At 51.1% G+C, this 18,086-nt stretch overlaps 2 protein-coding genes across 3 annotated transcripts; both read right to left on the bottom strand.

Moving 5' to 3' along the window:
- Window positions 1-2,609: 2,609 nt before the first annotated feature.
- On the bottom strand, window positions 2,610-14,115 carry LOC131094976 (zinc finger protein 239-like). 2 transcript variants are annotated; one of them, XM_058042574.1, is made up of 4 exons: window positions 13,748-14,115; window positions 13,248-13,329; window positions 11,156-13,056; window positions 2,610-6,418 (listed from the first exon to the last, which is right to left on the bottom strand). In XM_058042574.1, the coding sequence occupies exons 2-3, from the start codon at window positions 13,251-13,253 to the stop codon at window positions 12,139-12,141; spliced, it is 924 nt and encodes a 307-aa protein (XP_057898557.1). In that variant the 5' UTR covers window positions 13,254-13,329; window positions 13,748-14,115; the 3' UTR covers window positions 2,610-6,418; window positions 11,156-12,138. The 2 variants fall into 2 exon arrangements, with proteins under 2 accessions (XP_057898557.1, XP_057898556.1); XM_058042573.1 differs by lacking the exons at window positions 13,248-13,329; window positions 13,748-14,115 and having other exon boundaries at window positions 11,156-12,133.
- Window positions 14,116-16,192: 2,077 nt separating this feature from the next.
- Window positions 16,193-17,334, bottom strand: LOC131094979 (zinc finger protein 3-like). The gene has a single exon (XM_058042580.1). It carries the CDS (start codon window positions 16,975-16,977, stop codon window positions 16,480-16,482), a length of 498 nt encoding a protein of 165 aa, XP_057898563.1. The 5' UTR covers window positions 16,978-17,334; the 3' UTR covers window positions 16,193-16,479.
- Between the last annotated feature and the right edge of the window lie 752 nt (window positions 17,335-18,086).

Genomic DNA, 18,086 nt, shown 5'->3' with positions numbered 1-18,086 from the left:
CTCTGATGCTGTCAACCTGCAAAGGGGAAAATGGCTGTTGCTGCGCAAACAAAATATCATCCATGTAATGATATATTATGGTAGCTGGCCACTGCTGACATAATGGCTGTAATGCAGCGTCAACATAAAGCTGGCACAAGTTGGGGGAGTTGCGCATCCCCTGTGGAAGTGTCGTCCACTCAAATCTTTTGTCTGGTTCCCCACAATTTATTGCCAGTAGGGTAAAGGCAAACCTCTTCATATCATCGGGATGCAGCCCAATAGTGAAAAAACAATCCTTTAATCGATGATTAGAAGTGGCCAATCTTAAGGGATCATGGCTGGGTTCAGAAGACCAGGTTGCAAGGCCCCCATCGGTTCCATCTGGTCATTCACTGCTCGTAGATCGTGTACCAGGCGGTATTTCCCTGACTTATTCTTGATCACAAAAATGGGCGTGTTCCACGGGCTCATTGAGAGTCACGGCGGACACTTGTGTCTGGGCGCGGCTGGCAGTCACGCTCCGCCGACCGTTTCCCGATCGGCGCCGGCAAGCCGTAGTGTTGTGGGAGCTGGATTGGCAGCTTTGGCACCATACACCGGGCACTCTGCATCCTCGGCACGTGTGTCCCCTATCACCGCATCGGTAGCACTTAAGATGTAATCCGGAGCCTCCCTGTGTGACTGCCATTGAGCCGTTTCGGAGAGGAGCAAGAGTGGCTAACACCTGATTTTGAGTGGATTCTGCTTGCTTTTGCAGCCATACTCCTAATTCCTTTATTGCATCCACTAAGAATGCTTGTGAGGCTGTTGGCTGTAATGCCATTCGCTCTAGCGCTTCCTCAATGGTCCAACTTGCTCCCAGAGTGGCTAGCACCCTTTGCGTGGCCGGATTGCAATTCTGTAAGGCACACTGCTTCAATAGTGCCCCCTTCATATACTCTGCAACTCCAGCCCGGTCTATAGCCACAGCTGCTTTGTCAATAAAACTCCCAAATGATTCCTCTCTACCTTGTTTTATGCCCATGTACGCTGGCAGCCCTCCTGGCTCTTTAACCCTTTCTATGGCCACATGTACTAACCACATGGCTTCTCTAAGCTTATCTGCTCCTGATATCAACTGTGCCTCTGTGCGCAAATATGCCTCTAAGCCCATGAGCTCATCCACCGTCACTCCATGCAACGGGTCCCCTTGAGCTCGCTGTGTCGCAACTGACTCATTAACCAAAGCTTGCCAACGCGCATTAAACAACAATTGCTGATGCTGAGTAAATATTAGCTGCACTCTTCCCCTCAAATCATTCGGGCACAAAATTTGCGTATTAAAGAGATAATCCAGCATCTGCCTAACAGGTTCGCTTTTCACCCCGAACTGACTAACCGTGGACCACAATTGGGATGACAACTTCCAGTCTAAAGGAGTGTACTCCGCCAGATTCTGTGTGTGGTTCCCCTGAGCATCATACTGTGGCGTGTATGTAACCGGACAGGCAAGAGCAGAAGCGGCCTCCATTGCCTCATCATCCCCCATTTGCATTGCCTCTTTTGCCAGAGCAGTCCAAGCCTCTCTCCTTTGTTTGGTCATCTCCCTCCATAGGTCACTGAGTGCCCCTGGGATAGGATCTGACTCTCCGAGAGTTTTGCGCTGTTGGTGCCTACACGCAGGCCGTTCGGGTGGGGGAGGTGGCAGGCTCGGCTCGCGCTCTCTGCGGGGAGGCGGCAGGCTCAGCTCGCGCTCTCTGCAGGGAGGCGGCAGGCTCGGCTCGTGTTCCCTGTGGGAGGGCAGCAGGCTTAGCCCGCGTTCCCTGCGGGGGGGCGGCAGGCTTAGCTCGCTCTCTCTGCGGGGATGTGGCAGGCTCGGCTCGCGCTCTCCACGGGGGGCAGCGGGCTCAACTCACGTCCCCCTCTATCCTCCAGCTCGTCCTCCTCCTCCGACAGAGGAGGTGCAGACAGCCCCCCCGCGCCTGTAACAGGATCCTCCATACCACACTGTTGTGAACCTATCGGTATTAACACCTTGTTTACTGAAGGCGCGAGAGGATCATCCTCACGACCATACCCTATATTTCTCTTATGAGCTTCTGTCACCCTTTCTGCCACCTTACACTCAGAAACATGTTGAAGCAGTGCGTTGTGTACCACCCGCCATAGCTTGCCCAATTTCTTTGCTGTTTTATCATCTTCTAACACCGCCTCCCACAGTATATCCCCAAACTTTCTCCTTTCAGCAAATTCATGAACCGTATGTGGATTAAGGAAAACCCCCCTAACATAACCGTAGGCTAGCAACCCTGGCAGCTCCTTTTTTAAATCTATCCCCTTCACCCCTCGCCCTTCTAAATATGCGGCGAACAGTTCGTATGCTCCTTGCCTATCCATACCTATTCGTAAGCGTGCTCTTTGCAGCTCTCCAGGCTTCCAGCAGCACGTATGGCTCAGGTCACCGATGTGAACCCCGAGGGTGCTCCTCAAAATTCTGGCACCGTCCTGGCTGCTCAGGACCCAAATCCAACTTCCTCGACCGTGGCGCATCCTCCCTCTTTTTCTTTAGTGCGAGACTAGAGTGTCAACGTTCGAGGTCACCATTTGTTGTAGGAAGGAGACCAGGACACCAGATGGTTCATCTCAGGTTCAGTTTATTAAAGAAAGCATCAAACACTTATACAGCAAATAATAAGCTTATGAATATTCTGTAAGCCAAGCAATCTATTGGTTAAACTATACCATTAACTCATCCACATTCCTTTGGGCCTACGTTCTCTACTTCTCACGCCTCACTGTCCATTTCTTTATCATACTCCATTAGGCCCAAGGACACATTGTCTTGCACCTGCAAGATTTGGAATTAGCCACGGTCTTGTACTTTTCCATTCTCTATTCAGCTACCTTCTCAACAGACACCCTGCCTGCAAAAAGGCCTCTGCCCTAGTTAGGACATCTTTACCAAATTAATTCGGCTGTGTCCTCTCTCCTCAAGCCACTCTTTGACAAAGCTCTCCACAAAGTTCAGCATGGCATGTTCTGCAAACAACACCTGTGGAAACAGTGAGCTGAGAAGCACCTGACCTCCCCTTCCCACTGGCTCAACAGTTTTTAACTTTTCGGTTGTCTTTTCTTCATGACAATTGTGAGGCAAAAATGAAGGACATTTCAGACAGAATCTCACACGACCCCGTGACTCACGATTGTCTTGAGGGATCTTCATCAGCAGAACTCTGGAGTGTCGTTGATGAATCTTCGGAACTCATTGCATGTTGGTAGCATAACCCGGAAAAAATAGGGATGACAGAAAAGAGGAGGATAAAAAGAAGAGAGAGGGAAAAGAAAAGAAAAAGATAGGGGAAAGTGAAGCAGTAAGCAAACATAATTAATATTGATTATCATAGCAATTTTCACACGTGTTATTCTTTAATAACAATTTCAAAAATGGCTAATTATAATAATTTCAAAAAAAGGCTAATTAATTAAAGCAATATCATTTGTATAACAATTTCAAAAAATGGTTGAAACAAATCACAAATTTTCAAAACAAAAACAAGAAACAAATCATAATATAAGCATTGTCTTTTAAAAATTATTTTCTAAAATAATCTACTAAAGATCAAAATAACCTTCTGTAAATCATACTTGAGAATCAAAAATTGCTCTAAAGCACATATGCTCAATTCGTAATTGTTTTGTGTCAAATGTTTTGGGGGCATCTATAGTGTAGAGGACATCGGCTAAGCGGTGTTCATTGGCTACAGACATCAATCTCAGCCTTTTCATCGTGTTCCATTTCATAACGAATAGGGCTGCTGACAATTTATAACCAAGTGTAATTAGAATCAAAAGAACAACAATTGGGTGGCACACACTGTTCAGGACATCTGTGGCTGTAGGTGACCACCCAAAGACAGTATCCCACCACCTATGCTCAGCATCTTGCTTTACCCTCTCCATAACCTGGTGTATTTGTTCTCAAGAATTTCAACCAGCTCCTGATGGAGCAGCAGTTGTCTCACCAGGGTAAGGTTCATTCCGATAGGAGTGGACATCAGCTTGTGAATCAGTGTGTAGTTGGATTGCAATAGGTAGTGAGAGGTAACTGGAGCTTCATAAGAGAAATCACATCCTATAATCTTAGTAAAGTTACAAGCACAAAAGTTTGAGTGGTTCTTTGTGTCTACCACAACATCTTCTTACAAACACAAAATCACAAATGGTTCTAAAGCATGCACATCCATTGCCTATGTATATAAGAACTGTTTCAGTAGTCTCATTAGGACAAATCTCAAAATGACAGATGTTTTGCTCTGTGTCTAAACAGATATCCTGAGCTACGATTACATTGCTTTCACAGGTGAACCCTTGTTGTTCTCGGACAATACAAGATTCCAGATTAACAGTTTGCCATTTGTCATTGACCTGACGGGCCCATCCCCTATGTTCTGTGGGATAGAGAACAGCTCCGTCATGGTTTAATCCTAATGCAAGAACAGGGAAGACCAAATGTACAGAAGCATTGCGTATGGTTTTAACAAAAGCAGTGGCTGTGTTTGAAATGGGATCATAAGTAAAGTTCACCAGATTCCACCAGGATTGGAATTCTCTTTCAAACTCAGTGGCACTGTCCCAGATTATTTTCTGAATTTCTGTGGGGAAAGTGCCTTCCTCACCTTCTCTTATAATTGAAGCAGAGACTGACTGCATCCATAATTGTGCCTGGACACAGCTGAGGGCTAAAGAAACACTGTTTTGTGTAGCACCAAGTGAATTAATCACCAATTTGTGATCATTCACGTTCACTCTTTCCCAATTTGGCAAAATGTTTGACAGCAGCCACTGGTGTGTTCCCAAGGGTAACAGAGATGACCTCAGTGGTTGCTGTAATTTGGTCAGATCTCTAGTTGTAGCAGCCAATTTGTTCATTAGTACTTCAGAATCAATGCTATTCAGAATTCCCAATCCTGTACCCACAATGCTGGTCACGTCCCTTGGTGTTCTAATTTTAAAAGAGCTTCATTTCCGAAGTCAAGTGGTCCAACCTTCAAAAGAAGTTTGCAGAAACAGAGAACAAGCTGGCTGAATATCTGAAACATTGCTCTGCATTAGCAATTTGACCTGTTTGGGAGACCATGCTGGATTGAACAATATTTGTTGTTGGCCAGTTTTCCTGATTATATAAGGTCCAATCTTGAAAATTCTTGGGATGAGTATGACCGGTGGTACGGGTGAAGTGGTGACAGTGGTAAAGTAGGTTTCAGCATTTATTACAAATTTAAAAGAAAGGTCTTGAGTATCCTTGGACCAGAGGCAAACTACCTCCGCAGTGTGAGTTAATGTAAAACTGTGCCAGCAGTCTCAAATGCTTGGGTGCGTACAGACTTGCTCCTGTTTGTTTTCCTGATCTGTGGAAACACTGATTCCAATTGCTTTGCTATAGTCAGACCCATTAACCGTTCAACACCCAATGCTAATTTGTTCTCCCACTACTCCTTGAAGCTGCCAGGTTTTCTGTTTCTCCCATTCTCATGTAGTATACAACTTGTCTTCATGTGTAACTACTTTCAATAAGTTTAGACCCGTGACATATCCCATAGATCCGGTAAATTGCAGGAAGGCTTGAGACCAGGGCCATGTAAAGGGGCTTTTTGTTGCCTCTGCCAATTGGGGTGTGATTGTCGTGTTTACCGTGCTCAGTGCAGGCCTTGCAGTGTCTGCCCTTTGAGATGTATTAGAAAAGGGCTTCACACCTTGCATCTGAGAGAGCGTAATTACAGCACTTGGTGTGGGTTTTGGTACAGTGTTTATCTTAAATGTGTAAATCAAGCCTCTTAATCCGAATGGACTAGCTGTGTCATTCTGCCAACAACATGTCACGTAAGTAGGTTTGACCAAAGTAAAACTGTACCAGCAATCAAGTGATTCATCATTACAACCTCTTGTAATTGCAACATTGTTAGTTTTGGGACCTAAAGCATAACTACCAATATGTTCCTGGTGACAACGCAGAGCGAGGGGACTTTTTATTTTGGAACTTCCCCATTTCTTCGTGGGACATAATTTTGCTGAAGGGATGTCCAGATGATTCCTTCCACCTGTTTCCATAAAATTTCCAACAATTATGATAGAGGTGGCCTTTTCATGGAGAGTTCCTTCCACCTTTCTGCATGTTACCACAATTGACTCACCAACCGTTCCCATCAGGGTTCTGATCAATTCGTTCTGGTCCCATCTCCACTCATTCGGGCGGTATACCTTGGAGTCATGCAGTACTAGGGTTGCCAGGCTCGGGTAATGACCCTTGGGATAGGATCCAAGAACATTGGTGTGCTGAATGGTGGCTTTGGGCCACAGCTGCTCACCAGGGGGTTGTCCATGAAATTGTGGTAATATGCAGAAAAGTATTAGCAAGGCTATCATGTTTCGGATGATTCTCACATCCCTCGGGATTCTCCTGTAAAAGCAAAAACAACAAAAAGTCCTGCCACTGAGAGGCAGAAAGGAGTTTAAAATGAAGGGATTATCCAGCGTGTATGTATGCGGTGCTCTTTTCCAAGAGCATCAGAGGCTACCCATGCATGTTTGTTCAGAGGGGTTTTCAGCACAAGTGGTACCTCGCCCATGGTGGGGAGGTCACTAAGACAGGTTGTCCAGGGTAATGTGATGGATTATTTGGATCGTCAGGACCCTCCAGCGAAGGGACGATGCTTGGAGGTGTACGGTAAAAAGCAGTGACTTTGGGGCAGTCGTTCACCCCCCACCTGCCATTTACCCCCTTAGCAGCCTCCCACAGTCAACAGTCCCAGTTTGCTTTCTGTGGCTTAAGGAACCACTTCAAAAGGCCATTTGTCCTTTCCACGATCCCATTAGCCTGAGGGTAGTAAGGAGTATGAAAGGTCCACTTTATGCCTTCAGTTCTGGCCCAATCCTGTACCACTTTAGCAGTAAAGTGAGACCCGTTGTCAGACTGAATTTCTTGCGGCTTTGGAAAAGTTCCAAACCACCTCTGCAAAGCTTTAACTGTATTATCTCCTGTGGCCCTTTTAAAAGCATCAGCTTGTACCAACCCAGATACAATTTCCACTCCTACTAACACAAAATGCTTACCTCCTGACTTCTTAAAAGAACCAATATAATCTACCTGCCACGCTTCCCACAAGCCTTTACCTTTCCTCAAATGCAGAGGGTCATCCTCTAAAGGATGCCTTTCCAGTCACTTGTGGCACTGTTCGCATGCATGTTTTTTACACATTTCACAGGTAACTGGCCAGCCGTGGGTGTGTGCTTCCTGGTACAGATCTTTTGCATCTGTGTTCTGTCTTTTTACATGTAACCATTCTAACAGTTGATTCCAATCCTCTGAGATAGTTTCCTTTTTCAGGGGGCTAAGCCTTGCTAGTTCATCAACTCTGTTGTTCCATTCTCCTGCTTGATTCCCATCTCTTTGGTGAGAAGCTACCCAACCAACCAGAAAGTTTCCTTTACTGGTGATTTCTAGGATTTCTTGCCATTTCTCTTTCTGCCACACTGGGATTCTGTTAACTTCCCAGCCGTTCTGTTGCCAGAAAGGGAGCCACTCAGTGCAGCCTTTGTATACTGCATATGAATCAGTGTAGATGTAAACAGGAGAAGTGTTCTGTGCCTCACGTTGGAAAACACTCCAGAGAGCTACGAGTTCTCCAACCTGGGCGCTGCCCTCCCCTTCTGTGATAATTTTTTCACCAGATGAAATATGTAAGGCAGCCACCTTATATTTCCAAGTCTTTCCTTCCCACTTTGAAGAAGCATCTGTAAGCCAACAGGTTGCTGCTAACTCAGACGAGAAGGGTGGTGCTACTTTTATTACAGAAGCAGGTTTGTCTTGGCTGGTGTCCGGGCTCTCAGTGTCTTGTATTGCCAAGAATTTTGCAGCACCTTCTGTGACAGGAAAGCTATTGGAATAGTACTCTATTTGAGCATACCGTTTCCTGACTGATGACTTTTGGGCTGTGCCATCAGGTGGAGGGGTCCCATTTGTGACAGCTTTAATTACCTTGAAGGGACCTCTCAATATGATCGCTTGCTGCCGTGTGATTTTTTCTACTTCAATAAGAGCTAAGCTAACAACAAACGATCCCTTTTCCCAAACAGTGTATCTTTTTTCAGCATCTTTAAAACCACAAGAAAAGAAGCTGCCAGGCCCTGTTGGACCCTCAGGACCTTGCTGCCAAATGTGTATTGATAGCCCTGAGGAGGCAAATCCCCAATCCACTTGGATAAAGGGTCTTTAGGATGAATGGGCCCCAATGCCTGATGTGCAGTGCCTTCAAAAATCAGTAATTGTAATGCTTCCTCCTGAGAAGGAGTCCAATCCCATTTGACTTCTTTCCTTAGTAAATTGTAAAGGGGCCTAGCAATGATTGAGAAATCTGGGATATGTTTCCTCCAGAATACTAACAGTCCTAAAGCTTGCTGGAGATCCTTTTTGTTTTCAGGCATTTTCATCTGCTCTAAAGAAGTTAAAGTGTCAGGTGGGATACATGTGCTTCCGGATCGCCACCAAATTCCCAGAAATTTTACTTCCTGAGAAGGCTTTTGGATTTTCTCTGGGGGAATCTTTGAATCTAGGTTCTCCAGATGAGAGATTATATTCTGCTGGAGATCCCCCACCTCCTTAATTTCCTCTCCTCCTACCAAAATGTCATCAATGTATTGGTAAATAGCTACAGTGTCAGTTTTAGGTATTTTTTCTAATTCCTTAGCTAAAGCATTGTGTGCTAGAGTTGGAGAGTGTTTGTATCCCTGAGGGAGTCTAGTGAATGTGTACTGTTGTCCCTCCCATGTGAATGCAATGTGGTCCATGTCCTCTAGCTGTATAGGTATCATGAAGAACGTCTTTGACATCTATCGTTGCCATGATTGTGTGAGCTTTTTCTTGTACTGATGTTATTAATTCAGCTAAATTTGGCACTGCTGCAGTCAGGGGTCAGTGTTGGCATTGAGCCTACGATAATCAATCGTGAGCCTCCACGTCCCGTTGGGCTTTTGGACTGGCCACACGGGTGAATTATAAGGGGAGTGTGTGTTAATTATTATTCCTTGGTCACGCAAATCTTGAATAACCGGTTTGATGCCTTCCCTAGCTCCAGAAGGCAAAGGATATTGTTTCACATTGATTGTTTTACTGTAAGGCAGTGCGGGTGCAGTCTGAATCAGCCTAATGTTAAGTGGTGGAGTGCCAAAAGACCACAGAAAACCCTCAGTGTCTTCCCACTGCCTTCCTGCGAGGACATCCATCCCTAGCAGATTATTCGGAATGTCCCCAATTACCATTTTGATTCCCTTTTGGATCCCTTTGTACCCTATAAAAAGGGGCTGGTTTAGCCCATTTGGCAGAAGAAGAGCCTCGCTGGAACCCTTCACACACCCCCCAATAAAACCATCGCTGTGGAACGCCAGGACCTTTCTTCTCCTCTCTCGTCTGCTTCCCCCAATAGCCTGCCAGGCACCTTAGCAAGCAAGGAGCTGGAATTCCAAGAGAGCTGATAATCACTAAAGAGCTGATATCAACTAAGCTTGCTTAAGGTAGCCATGGCTTCGAGCAGCCTGGGTATTTGGGCTCTCTGTCCCCAGCAGGGACTGAGCTATCCGGCCTGTGCTGCCTTGCTCGGGGGCAAAACCTGCCCTGTGGGCTGAGAAGCAATGCAAGTCCAGGATCCCAGGACCCTGAACAGAGGGCAGACAACAACTTATAAACGGGGGGGTGTCGGGGAGGATAAAATCTCTAGCTAATCAGGGGAACTGGGGGTGGAACACAAGGCAGGGAATACAATGTGTAAATCAATAAAGGACTTCAAGGGAGGAGAACAGCTTGAGTAAACCAATGGGGTTTCGAAGGATATCAAACTGACAGGGAAGTTTCTAAAGGGGAGGGCAGGTTCAGGCAGGGATTGACATTTAATGGAAGGAGGAGTAAGGAAGGGTCTGGGGCAAAGGTAGGGGCAGGAGGGGTTAACAGCTGGGAAGGGGTGGAGGTTTGAAACTTGGCAGGGAGTAGCTGGGTAACAAACAGAACTAAACTGAATAACAGGGAGGACAATACAGAGGGGTTGCAAAACCACAAATTACACAGAGAACCTGCCAAATAAAGAAAGCACACTACAACAGGTGGACATCCTGGAGGTGTCCTCAACTCCTTAAGGGACACATCAGGATTGTCCCCAGCAGGGGATTTTGGGATCCCTGATGGATTTTTGAGATCCCTGATGAATTTTGGGAGGTTTTGGGATCTGTGATGGATTTTTGGGGTCGCAGTACCAGTCAGCATGCAGAACCTGTCACGATGGGGCCAGGGCTCTCTAATGGGGTTTTGGAATCCCTGGTGAAGTTTTGGGATCCCTGATGAATTTTCAGGGTCACTGACTGATGTTTGGGGTTGCAGTCCTGGCCACCATGAGGGCCCTGTTGCAGCAGGGGCCACTGGAGGGGCCACCCTTGGGGACAGCCTGTGGATCCTGTGGCTCAGTGTCACCAGTAACAGTTCTGTGGCCGAGAGCCTGGGGGGACTTCCAGGGGGATGCGTGGACATCATGGGTGAGGAATTTTGGGGGGTTCTGGGGTGGTTTAAAGTGTGACCCATAGCACGGGGAATGGACCCAAAATGGAGGGGGAAGGACTCAAAATCAAAGGGTGTCATGGGATGTCGTGGGGTGTCACAGGTGCCGTGGCATGACTCTGCCAGTGCCAGGGTGGGTGCAGACACTCAGTGCCAGGAGCAGCCATGGGAACATCCCGAGGGACATGGGGACACCCCGCAAGACACAAAGAGACCCTGCAGGACACAACCTCAAGACCTCGGGGACTTCAGCCCCACCAGGGGTGGGGACAGGGACATAGGGGGAGGGACAGGGACACACAGAAGGGGACAGGGACACACAGGACAGGATGGGTACACAAAGAGGGGAGACAGGGACACACGGGACAGGACGAGGACACACAGAGGGGTGACAGGAACACATGGCACAGGACGGGGACACACAGAGGGGTGACAGCGAGCCATGGTGGGGGATAGGGACATACAGAGGGGAGGGGACACGATGCAACCATGACAAACATCAGGGGACAATGTTGCCACATCTGTGTGGATGCTGCCACCAGGATGCCTCTGGTGACACCCAGTGCAGGGCAACCCGACCTGCCAGGTGACACTGACCTTTTCCCCTGTCCCCATGGGCAGTTGAGGTCCCCTGAGTGCGGTGGCCCTGGGACACCGTCACTTGCTTCCGTGACACTTGTCACCAGGTGAACAATGTCCCCACCCTGCCCTGATGGGTGGTGACATTCAGCTGGGACACCGTGGTGGTGACAGTGGGGATGTGGTGGCAGGAACTGCATCAGGCAGCGCTTTGCCATGGCCCAGATGAAGGTGCTGGTGGCACTGTGGTGGCGGAATTGACGCTGTCCCAGTTCATGTCCCCATGCATGTTTGCCATGTTCCCATCCATGTCTGTGTTCCGCCATGTCCCACATGGTCCTGTCTATGTCCATGTCCCCCCATGGCCCTACACATGCCACTGTCCCCCACATGTCCCCATGCACGCCTTAGTTCAACGCCTTTATTTCTACCCCAGTTTCAGGGCTTTGAAAGGAATGAACAGAAACCTTTTCGTTTTAAGGCAAAAAAAAAAAAACAAAACTATTTATATATTCCTGCTGGCAGAACATCCATGTGCTTGGTGGGTGGGAAGAACCTTTTTTGGAGGGGTTGCCACCCAACTGTTTTGAAAATTGGAAAATTAGGGTTTTGCCCCAGTCCCTCCAAATTGGGCTGTGGAAGATATCTATGGGCCAGAGAGAATTAAAACGATGGATTTATGTTGGAGAAGACCTCCAAGGCTATCCAGTGTTGTTAAGGCCACCAGAAGAGGCAAAAAGTTTTTTTTTTCTGGGGTCAGGAGTGGACAAATCAGCTCTACAAAATGGATTTTGGATGTTGGTCCATGGATGTGTGCAGGTACCCACAGGGAGCCAGGAGAATGTGGAGCCCTCCAGCCAGGTGTCTTCCCAACAGGGATCACTGGCACCACGGATCACTGGGGATCACTGGGGATCATCCAGGGTGGATCTTCCATAGGGGATGGAGCTGGAGCAGCACAGGAAGCTCTTCCTGCACTCAGGGCACTCACAGGGCTGCCCTTAGTGGTGCCTCCGTTGATGGTAGGTCACAGCTGAGCTTTGCCGGAATCTCTTCCCACACTCGGGACACTCATAGGGCGTCTCCCCGGTGTGGATGCGCCGGTGGCTGGTGAGGTGGGTGTTGCGCTGGAAGCCCTTCCCGCAGTCGGGGCAGCGGAAGGGCCTCTCATCTGTGTGAGTGCGCAGGTGCAGCAGGAGATGGGAGCTGGTCTTAAACGCCTTCGAGCATTGATCACACTCGTACGGCCTCGCCCCAGGCCTCTCTCCGGTGTGGATGCGGCGGTGCCTGATGAGGGTGGAATTGTCATTGAAGCCCTTCTTGCAGTCAGGGCAGCGGAAGGGCCTCTCATCTGAGTGAATCGGCTGGTGCTGGAGGAGATGAGAACTGCTCTGAAACCTCTTCCTGCATTTATCACACTCGTAGGGTCTCTCTCCAGTGTGGATCCGCTGGTGGTAGTTCAGGTTGCAGCGCTTGCTGAAGTTCTTCCCACACTCTCCACAGTTGAAGGGCTTCTCCCCGGTGTGGCTCCTCTGGTGGACAGTCAGGTGGGAGCTCGTCCTGAACTTCTTCCCACACTCGGGACACTCATATGGCCGCACCTCTGTGTGGATTCTCCAGTGGCGGACCAGGTTGGATCTCTTGCTGAAGCTCTTCCCACATTCCGAGCACTTGTGGGGCTTCTCCCCATCCTGAAGCTCTTCATTGACCCCCAGCTCCGAGCTCCGGCTGCCTCCCCTGCCCTGGGTGGGACTTTCCTCCTCAGATCCCCGAGATCTGCGTTTGCAGCCCCTCCTCGTGTGGGTTCTCCATGACTTTTCCTCTCCATTGGATTCCTGTACTGTGGAGCCGCTCAAAACAGGCTCTTCCACGAGGTTCTCCTGTGGGGATTTGTCCTCCCTGGTCTCCATCCTCAGCTCCTGGTCTGGGGGAGGAATGACAAGGAGAGGATGGGATTTGCCTCCGTGCCACAGGGAAGGGCAAGGAGATCCCCCCAGTGCGTCCCCAGCAGGACAGCTTTGGCCACAGGGTTGTCCTGCAGCCGGGGGCCATGCTGGGCTGGGAGATGGAGCAGGACAGAGGGGGAAAGGGGCACTGACTTCCTCCTCACCTCCATTAAGCTCTCGGGACATCTTCCTCTTCCTCACAGCCTCCTCCACCTGCATCGGGCCAAGTTTTGGGAATGGGAAATCCTGGTTTGGGGGAAAACCATGGCTAAGCGCGTTGGGTTTCATGGTCCCGCTGCCCAAGTGTAGCTGGAGAAGTCAGCGCCCCTTTCAGCCTCAGGAGGCCCGGAGCCCGCTCATCCCCAGCCTCCCGCACCCCTCCAGGCAGCCGGTTTGTCCCCCGGCTCCGGGATCGCCCCTCTGCGCTCTCCCCGCTCCGGAGCTCCCGAGCTCTCCCCGGCTCTCCCGGGCATCTCCCAGCCCGAGACCGCCCCCGTGCCCGCCGGTACCAGGCGAACGTGACACCGCCCAAGCTCTCTCCACGGGAAATTTACGGTTCGGGTTTGGGGTCCTGCAAGAGTCAAACATCCCCTGCCTCACGAAACCCCCACCCCCGGAGACCCCCCCCCGATGGATCTGGTGCGAGCTCCCCCATCCCGCTCACCTACGGCTGCTGGAGGGGGCGATGCAGCAGAAGCCGGGGGAGCTTCGGCCTGAGCGGCGGGGGAAGGCGGCGGGGTAACCAACGTGGTTCTGCCGCTCCTCTTCCTTCCGCTCCTCCTCTTCCTCCTCGTCCTCTGTCCCTCCTTTTCCTCCCGCTCCTCCTCGGCTCCCACCCCGGCCCGGGCAGTGCCGACACCCAAAAGCAGCCGCGCTCTGTCCTGGGCGCGCGTTCCGAAATAACACCGCCCCGCGCGGCACTGGGAGTGATCCTGGGAGCACCGGGAGCGATCCTGAGAGCAGGGGGATGGAACTGGGAGCGCTTTCCCTGCCAGTGCCGCTCTTACTGGAAACACTGGGAGGGAACTGGGAGCAAACAGCGCCCGGAGGCGGCTGCAGCCGGCGCTGGGCGGGGCCAAAGCGCATGGGGTGGTTATGCAAATACGAGAGCGATCGCGCGCTGGGATTGGTGGGCGGGAGCAGCGCGGGGTTTGCTCGGTTGTGTGAGGGCCGAGGGAGCCGGAGCGATGGCGGCGGCGGGAATGGGGACAGGGAGCGGGAATGGGACCAAGAATGGAGATAGGGACCGAGAATGGGACCGGGGAAGGGCACCGGGACTAGGGACAGAGACTGGGAATGGCGACCGGGAATAGCACCGGGAATGCGGGCAGGGACCAGAAATGGCACCGGGAATGGGGACAGGAGCCGAGAATGGGGGCCGGGAATGGGACCGGGGAAGGGAAATAGGGACCAGGAATGGGAGCAGAGATGGGGACAGGGTCCGCAAATGGAGACAAGGACCAAGGAGGGAACGGGACGGGGAACATGGAAACAGCAACCGCAGGGAGAATATGGGCTGGAGATTGGTGCTCCAAAGTGTCCCAGTGAATCCCAGCAGGGGCTGTGAGCTCTGCAGCTGGGCCTCCCCTGCGCTGCTGCGGCCCAGGGCCCAAAGGCGGGAGCTGCAGCCTCGCTCCTGTCTCAAGAACAGGAGCCTCCTCCAGGCCCATGGCCCCTGCATGGCCCCAGCGTGAGGGAGGGCTCTGAGGCACAGCGGCTGCTGGCACGAGGGGCTGCTCCGGCCACCTGGGGGCCTCTGAGAAATGCCCAAAGCCTTGTGCTCTCTGCAGCTGGCCAAGGACAGCAGCAGGGCTGAACGGTTCGTGTGGCACAGCCAGCCCGAGCTCTGCAGCCCTCAGGAATGGGACCAGGACAGGACCGGGATTGGGAACAGGGCCAGGAATGGGGACAGGGACTGGGAATAGAAGCAGGAATGAGACTGGAAATAGGAGACAGGGACAAGGACCAGAACAAGGACCAAGATATTGGGACTGCAACCGGAAATGGGATCAGGGACAGGAATGGGGACAGGGACTGGGAATGGGAATGAGAAAATGGGAGAGGGACCTGGAATGGGACTGGGAACGAGAATATTCGCATGGGACAGGGAATATGGAAACAGGAACCAGACAGAGAATATGGGACAGGGATTAGGAAAAATTGGGATTGGGAACAGGAATAGAGGAGTGAGAGTGGGAATGGGAATATGGGAGTGAGACAGGGAATACTGAAATGGAAATGCGGGACCAGGAGTAGGATCGGGAATACGGGAACAGGACGGGGGATTATGGGATTTGGAATATGGGAACGGCAATGTAAGGTTGACCCAGGGCCTTTGTGGGGTCTGGTTCGGCATCTCTGGACCCCAGGCCTCACTATCTCACAAGGACCAAAGTAAAGGACGGGAGGTGCTCTTCTCCTCAGGACCAAAAATCCCACCTTAACTGTGGAATCACTCCAGGCAGGTCCAAGAGGGGAAAAGAGATCAAGTGTCTGATCGCGGGTGATTTTAAACCCAGGGAAAGGGGGGCGGAGGAGAGAGGCCACGGCCAATGGGATACAACTAATGGGAGGGCTGAGGGGAGGAGTAACCCAGGGCAAGAGCAGCACCGGGGCTTTGGGGGAGAGGGCTGTGTGCGGGACAAACCATGTGATACAACATCAACTATTCCCTGCAAAATAACAAGACCAGCCAGTGCAGAACAATAACTAAAGAAACAACTTAGTGCAATACAACCAGACAGTACAGGACAGGGACAGGGAATGAGACTGGGGATGGGATGCAGACTGGGATGGAAGCAGAATGGGCCTAAGAGTGGGGTGACATGGGAATGGGCCAGAGGAAAGGAGGGTGACAGCAGGGAGAGAGGCATCCTGCACAGGGAACTTCGGGAACCAGGATGGGGGAGATGGGAACAGTCCCAGGGCAGGGGGGCCTTGATCAGCTGCCCCAGAACCGCGACCAGGGCCTCCCAGCACAGCTGGAGCCACTCAGCCTGGGGTGCCCAAAGCCCTGAGCAACCCCCAAATCCCTCCCAGGAACCCTCAAATCCCTTGGACCCAGCATTCCCCACATCTCCTGGAAGATCCCCCCATGTTCCCATCAATGTCTCCGTTCAATGTCTTTATTTTTTTACTCCAGTTTTGGGTGTTTTGAAGGGACAAAGAGAAATGAAAAGAAAACCCAGGCCATGGGGACCCAGGAGGATGTGGAGCCCGCAGGCAGGTGCCTTCCCAACATGGATCACCGGGCTCTGCCCACCGGGGGTCACTGGGGACCATCCAGCGTGGATCCTCCCATGGGGCTTGGAGCTGGAGCAGCACAGGAAGCTCTTCCCGCACTCAGGGCACTCTCAGGGCTTCTCTTAGTGGTGGCTCTGTTTGTGTTGGGTCGAGCTACAGCTGTGCCTGAAGGTATTCCCACACTCGGGACACTGGTGTGCTGTGCTTGAGGAGATCCAAACTGCTCCGAGCCTTTTTCCCACACTCGGAACACTCGTGGGGCTGTTCCCCAGTGTGGACCTTCTGGTGGGAGGTCAGAGTGGATCGAACACTGAAGCTCTTCCCACATTCCAAGCACGTGTAGGGCTGTTCTGTGGTGTGCACCTGCTGGTGGTAGAGGTGGGAGCTGTGCCTGTACCTCTTGCCATATTCCCTACACTCCCAGTGCCGCTCCCCCGTGTGCACCCAAAGGTGGGTGAGGAGATTGAAGCCCTGGCTGAAGCTCTTCCCACATTCCAAGCACTTGTGGGGCTTCTCCTCATCTTGAAGTTGCTCCCAGCTCTGAGCTCCGGCCGCCTCCCAAGCCTCGGGTGGGTCTTTCCCCCTCAGATCCCTGTGATCTGTGTCTGCAGCCTCTCCTTGTGCCTGATGTCCGGGGCTTTTCCTCCCCATTGGATTCCTGTGCTGTGGAGCCGCTCAAAACAGGCTCTTCCACAAGGTTCTGCTGTGGGGATTTGTCCTCCCTGGTCTCCATCCTCAGCTCCTGGTCTGGGGAAGGAAGGACAAGGAGAGGATGGGATTTGCCTCCGTGCCACAGGGAAGGGCAAGGAGATCCCCCCAGTGCATCCCCAGCAGGACAGCTTTGGCAGCAGGGTTGTCCTGCAGCCAGGGGCCGTGCTGGGCTGGGAGATGGAGCAGGACAGAGGGGGAAAGGGGCACTGACTTCCTCCTCACCTGCCTGGGGCTCCCGGGACATCTTCCTCTTCCTCACGGCCTCCTGCATTGGGCCAAGTTTGGGAATGGCAAATCCTGGTTTGGGGATGAAAACAAGGTGTGAGAGCTGGGGATTCCTCCTGCCCAAGCTCATCTCTAGAAGTCACAGGAGCAGGGATTGAGCTGGGAGAGGCCGGGATGGGCAGTGTGGGGCTCTCAGCTGCTCCCATCTGATGGGGATGGGGGAAATCCAATGTGGGGAAAAGGAGAGGCAAACTGTGAAAATTGTGGGCTGCAAATCCACACTTGGGCTTGGTGGGGACCCTGGGTAGGAAATTCCATCCCTTGGGGCTGATGCCCGAAATATAAGCTGGAAATAAATCCCCATGAAGCAGTGTTTTTAGATGTCACGTGCTGTGGTATATTCATACAGTAGGTGTTGCTCAGTGTCACTGTGTCACTACAACATCATCACCTACCTGCCAGAACTCATTTACATCGTATGATCTCATGGTTATTAGACAGTTCTTCTGCACTGCACTTGCACTTTCCTAATTTGGGTTCTGTCAGGAGTCTGTGATTGTCCTGGTTTTGCAGGGGGGGCATTTTAGGAAAGGCATCCAAGGCCTTCTTTGCATCTGAAAGTTTCAACTTTGTCTTTGGAGCATGTGCAGCTATGGTGTTCCTTGGTGTGTCTGGTCCTAACCAGCCTAAATTCTTTGTTTTGAGGCTCATTGGCTTTGCACAATTTCTCATTAGTACTATCCCTATCTATCTCTGAAGCTCTCCACCTGGTGAGGATTTTTTCTTCTTTTTTCTGTCTATTGAGCATTAAGCAACTAGTTAAC

This window comes from Melospiza georgiana, chromosome 32, assembly GCF_028018845.1.
Source record: "Melospiza georgiana isolate bMelGeo1 chromosome 32, bMelGeo1.pri, whole genome shotgun sequence".
Classification (NCBI taxonomy): Eukaryota; Metazoa; Chordata; class Aves; order Passeriformes; family Passerellidae; genus Melospiza; species Melospiza georgiana.
Note: the sequence above shows the minus strand (reverse complement) of the source record. Positions and strands in the feature narration are given on the sequence as shown.

Excerpts from the sequence above, each read along its gene's own strand:
- LOC131094979 (XM_058042580.1), bottom strand. The coding sequence starts at position 16,977 with ATGGGGAGGAAAAGCCCCGGACATCAGGCACAAGGAGAGGCTGCAGAC.
- LOC131094976 (XM_058042573.1), bottom strand. The coding sequence starts at position 11,529 with ATGTGGGGGACAGTGGCATGTGTAGGGCCATGGGGGGACATGGACATA. Across the intron at positions 6,419-11,155 it reads CCATGGGGACAGGGGAAAAG|GAGAATCCCGAGGGATGTGA; the intron begins GTCAGTGTCACC and ends TTGCTTTTACAG.